The sequence below is a fragment of the Misgurnus anguillicaudatus genome, chromosome 18 (assembly GCF_027580225.2).
Source record: "Misgurnus anguillicaudatus chromosome 18, ASM2758022v2, whole genome shotgun sequence".
In the NCBI taxonomy this organism is placed as follows: domain Eukaryota; kingdom Metazoa; phylum Chordata; class Actinopteri; order Cypriniformes; family Cobitidae; genus Misgurnus; species Misgurnus anguillicaudatus.
In genome coordinates this window covers 31,836,160-31,851,447 of record NC_073354.2, presented here as the reverse complement: position 1 = coordinate 31,851,447, position 15,288 = coordinate 31,836,160, and the positions used below count along the sequence as shown (strand labels likewise).

General features: G+C 35.9%; 1 protein-coding gene across 2 annotated transcripts in view; it reads right to left on the bottom strand.

The window, feature by feature from the left end:
• fam184ab (family with sequence similarity 184 member Ab) overlaps positions 1 to 15,288 on the bottom strand; it is a 172,382-nt gene that overhangs the window by 83,563 nt on the left and 73,531 nt on the right. For both annotated transcript variants that reach the window (XM_055187037.2, XM_055187038.2), the window contains 3 exons: positions 10,690 to 10,812; positions 6,119 to 6,280; positions 885 to 1,006 (listed from right to left, as the gene is read on the bottom strand). In XM_055187037.2, coding sequence (XP_055043012.2) covers positions 885 to 1,006; positions 6,119 to 6,280; positions 10,690 to 10,812 — 407 coding nt within the window. The remainder of the gene's footprint in view (positions 1 to 884; positions 1,007 to 6,118; positions 6,281 to 10,689; positions 10,813 to 15,288) is intronic.

The window sequence follows — 15,288 nt, the reverse complement described above, 5'->3', positions numbered from 1 at the left end:
ACCAACCAGCGCATCGTACAATGACTGATAACCAAAGCAGAAGTATCACAGCAACCAAAGCGCTGCTTCATTACAAATGTATTCCTCTATGTTTAGCAGAATAAATAACTTCATACAGGTTTGTAACAACATGAGGGTGAGTAAATGATGACAGAATTTTCATTTTTGGGTGAACTATCCCTTTAAGGACTTTGATCTCACTATTTATTTATTCCATGAAACACATGAAACAACATTTCGAAAGATCCTGGCACTCTTTTAAATGACAATATAAGGGAAACTAGGCTGTCAAGATCAAAATGAGCAAAAATATTTTAAGTTTTTTCTTTAGAATATTTAAGTCAATAAATATGAACATAAACAAATATAAACAGTACATGCAGAAAAGGTTTGCATTTCACAGTTGCATGCATTTGGCAGATGCTTTAAAGGCGGAGTCCACGATGTTTGAAAAATTAGTTGGAAAAGGAGACGGGCCGACTACCAAAACACTCTTATAGCCAATCAAATCAAATTAAATGCCGGGTTGCGTATGTGTTGGGCGGGTCTATCAACAGAAGGTCCAGATTCTATTGGGGTAGGGGCGTGTTTGTTTGGGTGATTTCAAATATCAACATTGGCTTTCAAACATCGTGGACTCCGCCTTTAATCCCAAATGATTTAAAGGTGCAATGTGTGTTCCCTTGGAATCGAACCCATGACCTTTGCGCTACATTACCAGTTGAGCTACAGGAACACTGATACCCAACGCTGCATTTAAAGCAAAGCTTCATGACCAGGTTACACCAGTCATTTTCATCTCTAACAAAAACCCAAAAATATTTTCTAAAAACAAGTTTCTGATTAAGCTTCTAAATAAAAACACAATAACACGCAGCATTTACCTGAGAGTCTCCGTCCACTTCAGCTCCAGCTCCAGGGCCATCTTATCCATCTTCAGCTTCTCTTCTTCTTTGATAGAGATGAGTTTGGCATCATGCTGTTGCTTTCGAGTCTCCATCTCCCCCTGAGGAACAAGACAGGGCCGAACATTAGCTTTGATGAGCGATTAAGCCCACGACCCGTAATTGTGAGGTGTGACGCGGGGCACTCGGGATGAGTAGCTGAGCTCTTTTTCACAGCTATCAATCAAAGCAGGGCCAAGAGATGAAAATCCCATTTTCATTTCTCAACTCACTGCTATTCACCACACACCCAAGCAGGTCGAATTCATTATGCATGGCCACTGAAAGGACACAGGAACTGTGAAGAGCACTCTTTAATGAAGTGTCTTTTCACATAGAGCTTCTGCGGGGCCGAAAACGCTGGTGGATATGATCTCACAGCAGGTTTTAGTTATTTTGCTATTAAGGGAACAGAATGAAAAAGACAATAATTGTAAGACTTTTGAGTCCAATTTAAGTCACACGGTCTGATGTAACATTCACGTCTGTGGAGAACGAATTATGCAGGGAAGTTGATATTGTAACATCATGAGTATGAATATTAAGTTACTATTGCAGTTTTTTTTCTTAATACTTATAATTTCCTAAAAACAAAAAAAAATTTTGTGCTGCATGAACAATAGTAATATCAATGCCTGTCTGTGTCTAAAGGCGCCTTTCCACCGAACACAACAAATGTCAACTGATAAACCAGAAGTGGTTTATTTCCTATAGACCAGTGGTTCCCAACCTGGGGTCCTTCACAGGGGGGGCACGGGAGCAGATATGCTTTGAGGTGAATAAAGATGCATAAAATACTCCACTAATAGTTTTATATAAAAATGTATATTTTTTAAAGTTTTTCAAAAATCATATTCTTACAATGCCAAGATAGTCAAAAAATATCTCTTATATCAAATAATGATTTAAATTTTGCTTGCACACATCACTTGTTCAATCACGTGCTTGTTGTCTTCGTAACGGCAAAATCAAAAGGAAACATTCAGTATTCTATGTTCATACACAAAATCCGAAAAAAGATAAACAACTGCGTTTTACTAGTTGTGTAAAAATGAAAATATTAGGCTAAAAGGAAACATTTGAAGTTGAAAGGAACATTTCCTGTGTATTCATGTTATAAAATGTCATTAAATACTTTAGTTAATTTTAGTTAATTTAACTAAATTTAGTTACTATATATAGTGTGTGGGTGTTTATGTGCATAGCATTAATATTTATATGAAGAGTTTCGTTGCAAAACGAGATAACTCCGTTTTTTTCAATTTTTCAGAAATCTCGTTTTTGGTTGTGCATTCCAATTAATATCAATTCAACTGCAGTTGGTTTGTTTTAATTTAAACCTTCATAACTTAAAAAATACAGCTAAGTAGCACCATAAAACAAAATAATAACATAAATAATAATAAAATAATAAAATAAATTTAAATAAAATAAAATAATAATAAACATGTTTTGACAAAAATGTTAAAAATGGAGTTATCTCGTTTTGCAACAAAACTCTTCATATATATATGGGGGGTCTCGGATTGTTAAATATGTACATGGGGGGGGGGGGCAAGGAAAAAGGTTGGGAACCACTGCTATAGACAGTGTTGGGGGTAATGCATTACAAGTAACATGCATTACGTAATACTATTACTTTTCTACGTAATACTATTACTTTTTAAATGTACACATTAATATTTGAGTTACTTTTTTAGTTTAATTAATTTGATTAAAAAAAATTATGCACTGGATTAAACTAAAAATAGTCACATTATACACACATTATGCGTACATGCCTATGTGGGAACAGTTTGAGTCAGAAACTCGGCCAGAGCTCAACAGTTTTGTGATGAAATATGCAATTTTTGAATGCAGAACTTTTCAGTCATAAAAAACACCTGCACGGCCTAAAAGTGATCAAGCAAAAGTAACTAAAAAGTAACGTAAGCATTAATTGCCATGAAAAGTAACTAAGTAACGCAATTAGTTACTTTTTTGGGAGTAACTTAATATTTTAATGCATTACTTTTAAAAGTAACTTTCCCCAACACTGCCTATAGAGAGTAGCACAAGGGCTCACCTGGGGATGCAAAATTTTTGATCCGATTTGAGCTTTGCATGTGTTAAAAAATTACTTATGACTCGCTGACCGGAAGCGATGTATGTTTCAATCAAAACAGTAAATTTCTAACAATATAATGCATCGATGCCACACAAAATATAGATATGAGGTACCTTTATTTTGACACTCTCCACAGTAACGTCTGTCTACTATTTCTGCCAAAGCGCAAATTTCCATTCATTAAAAATGTGCAGCAGATTGCAGTGCATCAACATAGCGGTGCTAGCTGAAAACTTTGTTTCTCCTGATGGACACTGTGTAAATATTAATAGTAAATCGGTTGATATACCCCTGAATCGAACTAAATCGAAAGCGTATCACAGATTTTTTTTAGATATCGGCAAAACATCACATTGCTACCTTAGATAATAAAAGACTTAATATTTTTATGTTTAACTTCATCAGCAACACAAGAATTGTTTAAAAAATATTAATAACTTAAAGGAACAGTATGTAAGAAATTTATATCAATTAATCATAAAATGGCCCTAATATGTCAATAGACATTAACAATTAATTTTCATTTCAAATATTTATATCACTGACATTAGTGGCCTGGCAAGGATATTGTCATTTAAAAAGTGGAGTTGCGTGTTTAAATTTTACTATTGGGCAGCGAATGTTAGGGCATTATCTTACTGGCAGAAGGGTATCTCTGGTGAAACCCTTTCCATAGCTGACCCTTTATGGCTTAGAATGGAGACACTATCTCTAAAAACATCTTGCCTCCCAGCTATACTTTTTTCTAAAGTATCTCCTTCGTCCAAATTAATTGGGACGAATTTAATAATCAAAAATTCAATACGTATATTAAACCAAATAAGGAAACATTTTAAATCACCTGACACATCCATTCACACGCCCATTGTAAATAACCACAACTTCAAACCCTCTCAGTTGGACCGAGGTTTTACTGAGTGGAGAAGTAAAGGTTTGCTATCTATTGGGGATCTTTATATAGATAATACGTTTGCATCCTTCAATCAGTTACAAGCCACATTTAATCTCCCAGCCTCTGACTTTTTCCGGTACCTGCAAGTGAGACACTATGTCCAAACAGTCATTCCACAATTTATGAACAAGCCAAAACCTGACACATTTGAACACTGTCTCTTGGTAAATCCAAATTCTAGACATTTAGTCTCTAACTGTCTGAACATTTTCCAGCTGCCAGTGAGCACAAACTACATAAAAGAAGCCTGGTCTAAAGACTTTGATGAAGAAGTGTCTGAGGAAACCTGGAATGAAAGTCTTAGTAATATTCAAAACTGTTCAATAAATGTAAGGCACAGGCTGATTCAGTTCAAGGTTATCCATAGATTATACTTCTCCAAAACTAGATTACATAAAATATTCGGCACTGTCTCTCCACTCTGTGACAGATGTAAAATAAGAGAGGGCACCTTGTCACATATGTTTTGGTTTTGTTCTGAATTGTTTCAGTTCTGGACTGCTATATTTGATCTTTTCTCAAAAGTATTCCAACAGGAGGTTAAGCCAGATCACAATCTGGCAATTCTTGGAGCTTCTGAGACATTAAACACTCTTCCAAATTCGCAGCAAAAATCCATACTGATGGGAATGACTCTTGCAAAAAAGGCAATACTTGTAAACTGGAAATCACCGGATCCCCCATGTTTCAAAGTCTGGATGAGTGAACTGTTCCATGTTATACAATTGGAAAGGATACGTTCCCTGGACCATAAATCCCAACGGCAATTCCAAAAAGTATGGCAACCCTTTGTGGATCTCCTCAAACCAGAACAGTGATCTATTATTACTCACTCTGATTGTACTATTTTTCTTTGAAATGTAATTATATGTCCATCCATCTTCCCCTTTTATCCTTTTTTTTTTTTTTTTTTTTTTGGTTACTTTATGTTACTAATTTATTTCTTGTTATATGTTCTCGTATGTATACTGTAATATGCAAAATCCAAAATAAAATAATAAAAAAAAAAAAAAGTGGAGTTGCAGCCCTCAACTGATGTTTATGTTGTCATTTTGCATATTGGCCACTAGTTGTGTGATTGCAGTACCAGTTTTACCCACAAGGTTTGTGATTGCAATACCAGTTTTGGCCACAATCCTACATACTGTTCCTTTAATAATTATTCATTAATATTTATATTATTTGTAGTGCTGGCAAAGATGAATCTCTTAATCGCATACAAAATAAAAGTGCATTTTTGCCTAATATTTACGTGTGTACTGTGTGTAATTATTATGTATATATAAACACACCCACGCACACACGCACACAAAAATATTGGCGGTCTTTTGTCATATATGCATAGCTTTATTGTTTCATTCATCTGCATTCATTTATTTATTCCACTATGGTAATTATTCATAGATGGAAGGCTCTTGCGCTGCTTGAATGAGCTTCTCTCACATGTTGGCACAGATTTACATTCAAACTGGAAAGTTCATAGGACTGCCATTGGGGGCAATTGCAGTGGAAAAGTGGCATTACAATTATTATAAAAAAAATATTAAAGTTTTCCAAAACCATCAAACATTTAACCCCACCCTAAAGTCACACTATTGGTCAGACCAGAAATACACATGTTGTGCCGAAAACACTATTTAGCCTCAGTATTTACACTTTTTGTGATGACAGCTTATACAAAGTCACTGCGTCACCATATTTGCAACACCTTCAGGAAAAAGACCAACAAGACCTGTCTATTTTGCGCAAAGTCCCTCTCTGAGAGGACTATTCTATTCTTTAACCATTGGTGATTGGCTCTTTTTACCAGGAGGCGGGACTATAGCGGCCATTCTGACCATTGCGATCCCCCCATTCATATCAATACCACTGACACGTCTTGGTAATATTAAATATCTTTGTCTTACAACCGTCTACTTTTTGTTTGCTCTGCACGTTACCCTGAAATAGCAGAAATATTTTACATTTGTAAAAAATTACATCATCTTTAATATAAAAATGTCATACATATTTATAGCAAACTGCCAGCACTTTTATACCCACTGAGTTATGAGACTTTGAAGTATGAAGCCTTATTCTCATTATTTCTAGTGTGATTGCTTTTGGAGTACAGACCTGAAGGGCTGTAAGGAGGTTGCTGGTCTCTCTAAGTCTGGCTCTTGTAGCATCCAGCTCTTCTAGAAGTTTCTTCTGAGCATCCTTCAGACTGGTGATGTGTCCCTCAGCAGAGCCGAGACCCTGTTCCCCGTGCTTCACCAGCTCCTGAAGTCGACTCACCTGAGGAACAGACATTAATGCTTTTCAGCAGGTGCTTGTGGAGAACAAGTTCACTTGCATAACATTAGTTTTTCAAAGGCTTTATAATAATGAGCTCCCTCCTCTTTGTAGCTCTGCAATTTATAAGTCACACCTACACAAAACTTGAACCTACGACCTTTGTATTAAGGACACTCATTAACCTCTAACTAAGGTTAATATTTTCATGCTCGCATATAATAAATCAACGCAGTAGTCTACTTAACTCTCCAAACTGTAAAAGCTGCTTAGCTTTGTAGAGTCCAGGGTTGCCAAGTCTGCAGTTTTCCCACAGAATTGGGTTACTATTAAACAGTTGCAGCGGCTTGTTTTGTTTTTCCGCTGATTGAAGTTGGAAGGCTGTTCATCAGCTGTCCATCTTCTAGCATGATGATTTTATTATTGAAAACAGACTGCTTTAATGATTACTACTATATAAAGTGATTTTCAAGGAATTGTGTGCAATGCATAACGTAAAATATGTATTTTATGTATGGGAGTGGCATATTTTAAGTTTTGCTGTTTGGGCTAGTTTCTTCTATAAACTGGGGACACACCTAACGATTTACGCACTGATTATGAATGTAATTTAGCCATAACAACTGATCATGTCCAGTCTTTTCTAGTTGTCTTTGTTACACTCTGGGGTCGACTGCGGTGCGGGCACCGCAAACTATTTATTTGTCAATCACTCCGCAAACAGACTTAGATTACTCTGCTGATAATGAACATACAGATATGATTTATACAACATTTAAAACATTAAAGTTTCTAGTTTTTTTCTGTCCACTCCCAAAAAAACAGAATGTTGTGCGTTTTGCAAAATTAAAGGACAAGTTCGGTATTTTACACTTAAAGCCCTGTTTTCAGATTGTTTATGGTGAAATGGAACGGCTTTGACTGAAATTTCGACATATGCGGCTGCCCTGAGAATTTTCGGGTGTTTGTGTTTCGCCTCACACCTCTACAATGGCTGTATAGGTGCACAGGAACAATCCTTCCTAAAATGCATTAAACTTTCGTTTACAAAGACGTGTAACTCACCGAGTGGTCAGGGGTGTTCACTGATATGCTCACACAAAAATCGCTGCAAAAGATGCTTTCCAACAGCTGTTTTAGCATTGGTTGTTAACTTGTGGACCTTTTTTTCCAAACGCCTCACACCCTTACATTCTTCCGCTTAGAGCTTGAATAATAGACACTCCAGCCCAGTTGGTGGCGCTAATCCGCCATTGCCAATTGCAAGAATAGAAACAAGGTTCCCGGCGCGGAGTAATACCGTACCTCACAGCACATCTAATACATGTCAATGGAGTTGGCAAAAACTACGATAAAACCTGTTGGAATGCGTATTTTGCAGCAATTTTTGTGTGAGCATACCAGTGAACACCCCTGACCACTCGGTGAGTTTCACGTCTTTGTAAACGAAAGTTTAATGCATTTTAGGAAGGATTGTTCCAGTGCACCATTAAACCCATTGTAAAGGTGGGAGGTGAAACACAAACACCCAAAAATTCTCGGGGCAGCTGCATATGTCCAAATTTCAGTTAAAACCGTTCTATTTCATCATAAACAATCTGAAAACAGGGCTTTAAGTGTAAAAAACTGAACTTGTCCTTTAAGAAAATGAACATGATGCGAGTTAAACCTTATCATGTATTACTACAAAGTTACATTCCTGTTGAACATTCCTACAAGGCTTATTATGTGGCTCATTATGCAACTCTTTTGTTTCCTCAGCTGTCAATCACTGATTATTGAGGAGCTTTCCCGCCTGCACGCATATGGCCTTTCCCAAGCAAAAGTGTATTAGAAATTGTAAATCAATATATATTGTTTTATAGGAATGAGTAGGCAGGATGATTTTCACATCATTTTAAAAAAAAACCCTCTATAGACTACTAGATCCTGTTTTGAAAAGTCTTGAGAAAACATGTTTAGAATGAGTTTTGTGGACTTATATCAGTGACTTAAAATTTTTGCTTTTTCAAAAACCACGCATAAACATTTTTCTCTCAAAAATACAAACATGTACATACATGTTGATCATATAATATTCTAGCCCAGTTTGTGCTGAACACAGTGTTATGTGACTTTTGCCATTAATATGTTTTTAAGCAACTGAAAAAAAACACAAATGTCAGCGCATGTCAAAACTTCCCCAGGGCCCTAAAAACCCCTTAGACCCCAGAGGGTTAACAGTCATAAGATAAAATCATGAAGTAGTGGATAAAGGAATACTTTACCAAAACATGTCATTCTAAACTTATATGACTTTTCTCTATCAAACACAAAAGAATTTTCAATGAATGGGGCCTGGACCTCCACAGCTTTACAAAGAATGCAAAAGTACCAAATATCAGAAAAGTGCTGCATATGAATCATGCAATTTAAGTTGTTATTTTATGTGATTGTTCTTATTAATATTTGTCCATCAAAAATTGGGATTAACGATATAGTTAACCCAAAAATAGAAATTGTCATCATTTATAGGATTGCATCGATAGGAGAAGCCTGATTCGACAACAAATCTTACAGTCGAATCTTTGCAGATGTGTTATGAAGTGAGGATAATTTAATATTGGCTGTATAAGGGTACACATGATCTGATTTCACATCTTTCACAGCTTTCTCCCAATATATGAATATACAACCTATTATAATAATCTTATGCAAATAATATGTGAAAAAGTAGCTTTCAATAAATATTTGTAATGTGCGTGAATAAATCCTACAAGCCAGTGACAGGTCCACAGGTCCATATGGGTTTCCAGGTTAAAAAACCATTGCGAAGCAGTTGTCTTTTCATTTCTGCAGTTAAAAATACAAAGTTGGCAATTCTGGCTATACTTTTGTTATTTTAATAATTTCTTTATTTTTATTATATTTATAGATAACTCAGGGTTATCTGATTTGACTATTTGTGGCTTTTTGTGTACAGATTTGTAATGCGCCTTACTTGAGTCTAACTTTATGTTGTTTTTATTTGTTATTTATTATAGAAGGTAAATTTTTATGTCCTTTCTAAGCTCAAACAGACAGTAGAAACTACAACAAAATCCATAAACCTTGACTAACCATATATTAAGGCCCATCCCATTTCTACTCCCTTAAAGGGGCCATGTCACAAGACTTTTTAAGATGTCAAATAAGTCTTTGGTGTCCCCAGAGCACATATGTAAAGTTTTAGCTCAAAATACCATATAAATAATTTATTATAGCATGTTAAAGGAATAGTCTACTCATTTTCAATATTAAAATATGTTATTACCTTAACTAAGAATTGTTGATACATCCCTCTATCATCTGTGTGCGTGCACGTAAGCGCTGGAGCGCACTGCGACACTTCGATAGCATTTAGCTTAGCCCCATTCATTCAATGGTACCATTTAGAGATAAAGTTAGAAGTGACCAAACACATCAACGTTTTTCCTATTTAAGACGAGTAGTTATACGAGCAAGTTTGGTGGTACAAAATAAAACGTAGCGCTTTTCTAAGCGGATTTAAAAGAGGAACTATATTTTATGGCGTAATAGCACTTTTGGGAGTACTTCGACTCGCCTGAAAAGTCCGCTCCCCTTCTCACTCTCATAATGGGAGAGGGAGGGTGTTACTGCGCTTAGTCGAAGTACTCCCATAAGTGCTATTACGCCATACAATATAGTTACTCTTTTAAATCCGCTTAGAAAAGCGCTACGTTTTATTTTGTACCACCAAACTTGCTCGTATAACTACTCGTCTTAAATAGGAAAAACGTTGATGTGTTTGGTCACTTCTAACTTAATCTCTAAATGGTACCATTGAATGAATGGGGCTAAGCTAAATGCTATCGAAGTGTCGCAGCGGGCTCCAGCGCTTACGTGCACGCACACAGATGATAGAGGGATGTATCAACAATTCTTAGTTAAGGTAATAACATATTTTAATATTGAAAATGAGTAGACTATTCCTTTAAAATTGCCACTGTGTAGGTGTGTGCAAAAATGTGCCGTTTTGGGTGTGTCCTTTAAAATGCACATGAGCGGATGAAGTGCAAACACTGATCACAATGATGCTGGTTTGTTGCAAATAAAAATCAATTGTGCTGTGAATTATTTTCTCTTTCACTAGGCTCGCAAGGTATCCTGGGTAATTTTATCTCCCAGTTTGTTTTAAGCGTGCATCAGTCCTGACTACATTTTGAGGGTTGATTCTAAGGGGACAATAGCACTCCGTCTTGCTCCCTAAAATAATGGGACGCTCTACCCCTACACGTGCACGTGCAAAAGTGAGGGTTAGGGCAAAAATGTAGGGAAAGGGGAGGTATTGGGACGGGCCCTAAGTAGACTAAAGCTAAAGGTACATGGTCCCTTTAAATATACTGTAAGTTTCAGAGCACTTATTACTGTACCTCACTGTTGGCTATGTTAAGTTTGGCAGTGAGTTCCTCTCTCAGACTGTCAAGTTCCTCTCGTAGAAGACTCTTCTGTTCCTCTAGAGAGGTCCGCTCCCTGTCAAACTGCTCCTCCATCTCCTGTAGAGCCAGTAAAACATGTTAGTTACAAATGATGAACACTAAAAAAATCATATGCAGCTAGTGTCGTGCTTTACCAGCTGGGCTTTAAAAGCATTTTTCTGGACTTCATTTGTGCTTATTAGTGATTGAGGAATAGCATCAGTCAACCTTTAGCACTAATAATAATAATATGCAATTTAATATACAGAATCCTTTTTTAACACCGTGGCATTTTAAAAGCAAACTTCATTTTAAACTACCGTGTCAGTTTACTTAATATCGGTCTCGGCAAAGCAGAAAAATAATATGACAACATTTGCAATGCAAAGACAAGGCTTGGGAAGAAATTAATAACTATATCTTTCATAATAAGATTCTGAAGCCTTTCAGAAAGAAAGAAAAACAACTATACAGAAAGTAATCATTGCCATCGTGTGACATTTACAGAATTAAATAGTTGCCGCTGTGTTACGCCCACCGCAGTCTGAAGATACATTGTGTCTTATTATTACAGTGTTTGTACTGCAGCCATGTTTAGATATTTCTTAAATATAATGCACTGCTAGAGTTTGTTTTAAACCTCAATGGCATCACATTTTCACATTTCAAAGTAAAGCATAACTCAGTAAATAAATACATGAATAAATAAAATGTTGCCATTGATGTACATCATCAAATGTATTGCAAATAAAAATCCATTGAAATGTATTTTACATTATATCTATACATTTGGCAGATGTTTATATCCAAAGCAACTTACAGTGAATTACAAAACATACACTCCAAAGAAATCCTGGATTATTTCAACCCAGCATTGAGTCAAAAAAAAGACAAACGTTGCGTTAAATTAACCCAGATTTATATTTGACCCAACAATGGGATAAAACAACCCAGCATAGGTTAAATTACAACCCAACCAAGCAGGCTGACTTTCTTACTTAGTATTTTTGTCTTGTTTTCAGTAAAAAATATCTAAAAATTCTTAAATTAAGATGTATTTTCTTGATGAGCAAAATGACCTAGGAAAATAAGTCTAGTTTTTAGACAAAAAAATATAAAATTTAAGCGAATTTGTTCCAAAAAGCAAAAAAAATCTGCCAATGGAATAAGAAATATTTTCTTGAATTAAGTGTTTATAACAAAAGAAAACTTATTTTAAGAATTTCTTTCTTATTTCTCTGGCAGATTTTTTTGCTTGTTTTAAGCACTAATTTACTTAAATTTTATATTTTTTGTCTAAAAACTAGACTTATTTTTCTAGGTAATTTTGCTCATCAAGAAAATAAATCTTAATTTTAGATATTTTTACTGAAAACAAGACAAAAATATTAAGTAAGAAAATAATTTTTTGCAGTGTATGACTGACCTACAATGTTGAAATATGGTTGAAATAATGTCAGTCCATGTTTCAATGTTGAAACAACATTGATACAACAGTTATTGTTAAACAGTTGGAAAAGGTTAAAAAATGCTAAAATTTGGTTGAAATAATGGCAGTTATTTGTTCAATGTTGATGCAATTTGCAAAATCAAAAGGTAATTCAACGTTGATTTAACCTTGTCCTTGACGTCGATTCAGCAGTAAATCAGCGTTGAAATGCCTGCTGGGTTGAAAATTACCTAGCATTTTTAAAGTGTATATTTATACAAAAATATGTTCCCTGGGATTGAACCCAAAACCTTTTGCATCACTTTCACAATGATCTGCCACTGCGCTTTTATAAAAAGTCTTTGAATCAATCATTTAAAGTCCCCCTGCAGTTGATATTTTATGCCTTAAAGAGACACTCCACTTTTTTTGAAAATATACTGATTTTCCAGCTCCCCTAGAGTTAAACATTTGAATTTTACTGTTTTGGAATCCATTCAGCTGATCTGGTGGTTCCACTTTTAGAATAGCTTAGCATAATCCATTGAATTTGATTAGACCATTAGCATCGCGCTAAAAATAACCGAAGAGTTTCAATATTTTTCCTAAAACTTGACTCTTCTGTAGTTACATCGTGTAATAAGACCGCCAGAAAATTAAAAGATGTGATTTTCTAGGCCTATATGGCTAGGAACTATACTTTCATTCTGGCATAATAATCAGGGACTTTGCTGCCGTAACATGGCTGCAGCACGGGCAATGATATAACGCAGTGCCCGAAAATAATCCCCTGCTATTGAAAGTTACTAAGGGGACTATTTTTGGCTGCTGCGTAATACCATTGTACCTCCCTGCAGTCATGTTACAGGAGCAAAGTCCTTGATTATTAGTATTGAATGAGAGTATAGTTCCTAGCCATATCTCCTTAGAAAATCGGTCTTAGTACACAATGTAATTACAGAAGACTCAAGTTTTAAATAGGAAAAATTTTGAAACTCTTTGATTATTTTTAGCGTGATGCTAATGGTCTAATCAGATTCAATGGATTGTGCTAAGCTATGCTAAAAGTGATAGCGCCAGACCGGAGAGATCAGCTGAATGGATTCCAAAACAGTAAAAATCAAATGTTTAACTCTAGGGAAGCTGAAAAATGAGCATATTTTCAAAAAAATTTGAGTGTCCCTTTAAAACCCATTTTTAGTCATCAAAATTGTATATTTAAACTACTTTCCTAAGAAATAATTTTTTGATGCCTTAAAATAACTGCAATGTAACTCTACATTCTTGCCTCGTGTAGTACATGTGTATACATGGATATGCAATTGAGACCCCGCCTCTACTCAATCACACTAGCTCAGACTACCTAATTTACATGGACAGCACGGTGACGTGATCGGTTACAACAAGATTGTGAGGTAGAAAACAAGCACGTTCAAAATACGAATTTGCACATTTTGTCTTAAAGCATATTATAAACAACACATCAACATAATCAACATCACCATTATTTTCACCGCAGGGGGACTTTAATCCATTTTCCACTTAACCATTTGTATGATGTTTGGTTGTTGATAAAATGCTTATAATGTATAAAATGTATAATAATGTTGACTGACAGCACTACATGCTTTGTATGTAACAACTGTTCATCTAAAATAACGAAATAAAAGTGGACAGCGATAGATGTTGACGAAGATGGAGATGAGATTATCAGCTCCACATCTCCCACTCATCCCAAAGAACATCTGCGAGTCCACATCAAATCAAATTCACTTCACTTATACGTCCACACACACACACACTCACTCACTCACTCACTCACTCAGTGTACACTTTATGTGTGTACTAGCGTGAGTGGGCCTTCAGGAAAAAGCTCTTAAGTAACTCGGTTTAAAAAATTGATGGTTAGCACAGACAAACAAATGGGTTTGTGTGCTTAGTATAGCCGCCATCTGCATAATTCACTCTAGCTTTAGACAACTTGCCCACAGGCCGACCAAAGTATATTCGCTTGCTGTGACTGTCTAATGCATATTACTCACAAAACTCTTAAAAACTTTCTCTGTATTGCAACCTTGAATCAGATGAAAAGAAGCAAATTACCAGACTACACTCTTTCAAAATAAAGGTGCGTCATGATGCCATAGAAGAACATACTTTTTTTTTATTATACAGTATGCACATATTTGGTATTTTTGTGCGCTGAAATGAATTGTACAAAGATATACTGTTATCATAAATAAAACCTATTGTATAAACGAAAATCTAACCCTAACGTCACAAAAGCAAAAGTGGCAAAAGCAAATCGTACAAAAATGTACGTGCGTACAAATTGCCATAAGATAGCACTGGCTGAGCAAGAAAAAAATGCACAATTTCCAATTCTGAGCACACACGTCAAAACATTTTTAATAAAGCTTTAGTTGTGCCTTAGTGACATAAGAGGAAGAGTAAAAATGAATCCACGCAGTAATCTGTGTCAAATATAATAAAAACTACTGTTGTGATCTCCCTCCCACTTAATACACACCACGCTTTGGGAGAGATGATGCCTACAACTTCTCTATGTGGAGGTTTCCTAAATAAGATTCTTCAGGGTTCTGTCATCAGAAAAGTGAGTCACCAGCCCCGCTTCGGACACACATTACAAACTATATGTGCTTGGCGAAAGGAGATGAAGTAAAATGAGGAGAGTGGGTGAGAGTGGAAGTGCCTCAGGCTTCATTCGAAATAGGACGTCATCGCAGTCGTCACACATTTTCTTTAGCAGGCCGTGAGTCAGCGCCACGGTCTACTGAAGGCGTCTTTCATTGATTATTCATCTGCACTTAAATTTTTAGACCACATTTCCATTTCTGAGAGGGTCGGGCGCTACGTTGTCAAAGAGATAAGCCCAAAGCCATTACGCTCTAATGAGATTAACCATTTTCTGCCACGGTCTCGCCAGGGTCGTCCACCTGCACAAAGGTGTGCCGTGAAGAGCGGTACAGGTTTGACAGAAGCTGATAAGGTGGCTAATATAAGCGTCAAAAACACCTCTTCTTAGCATAAGGGATTGAAATATTATCCAAAAAGTGCACATGCTCTTAAAACCCACCTAAAATAGTGACATGCGGGCACTGTCG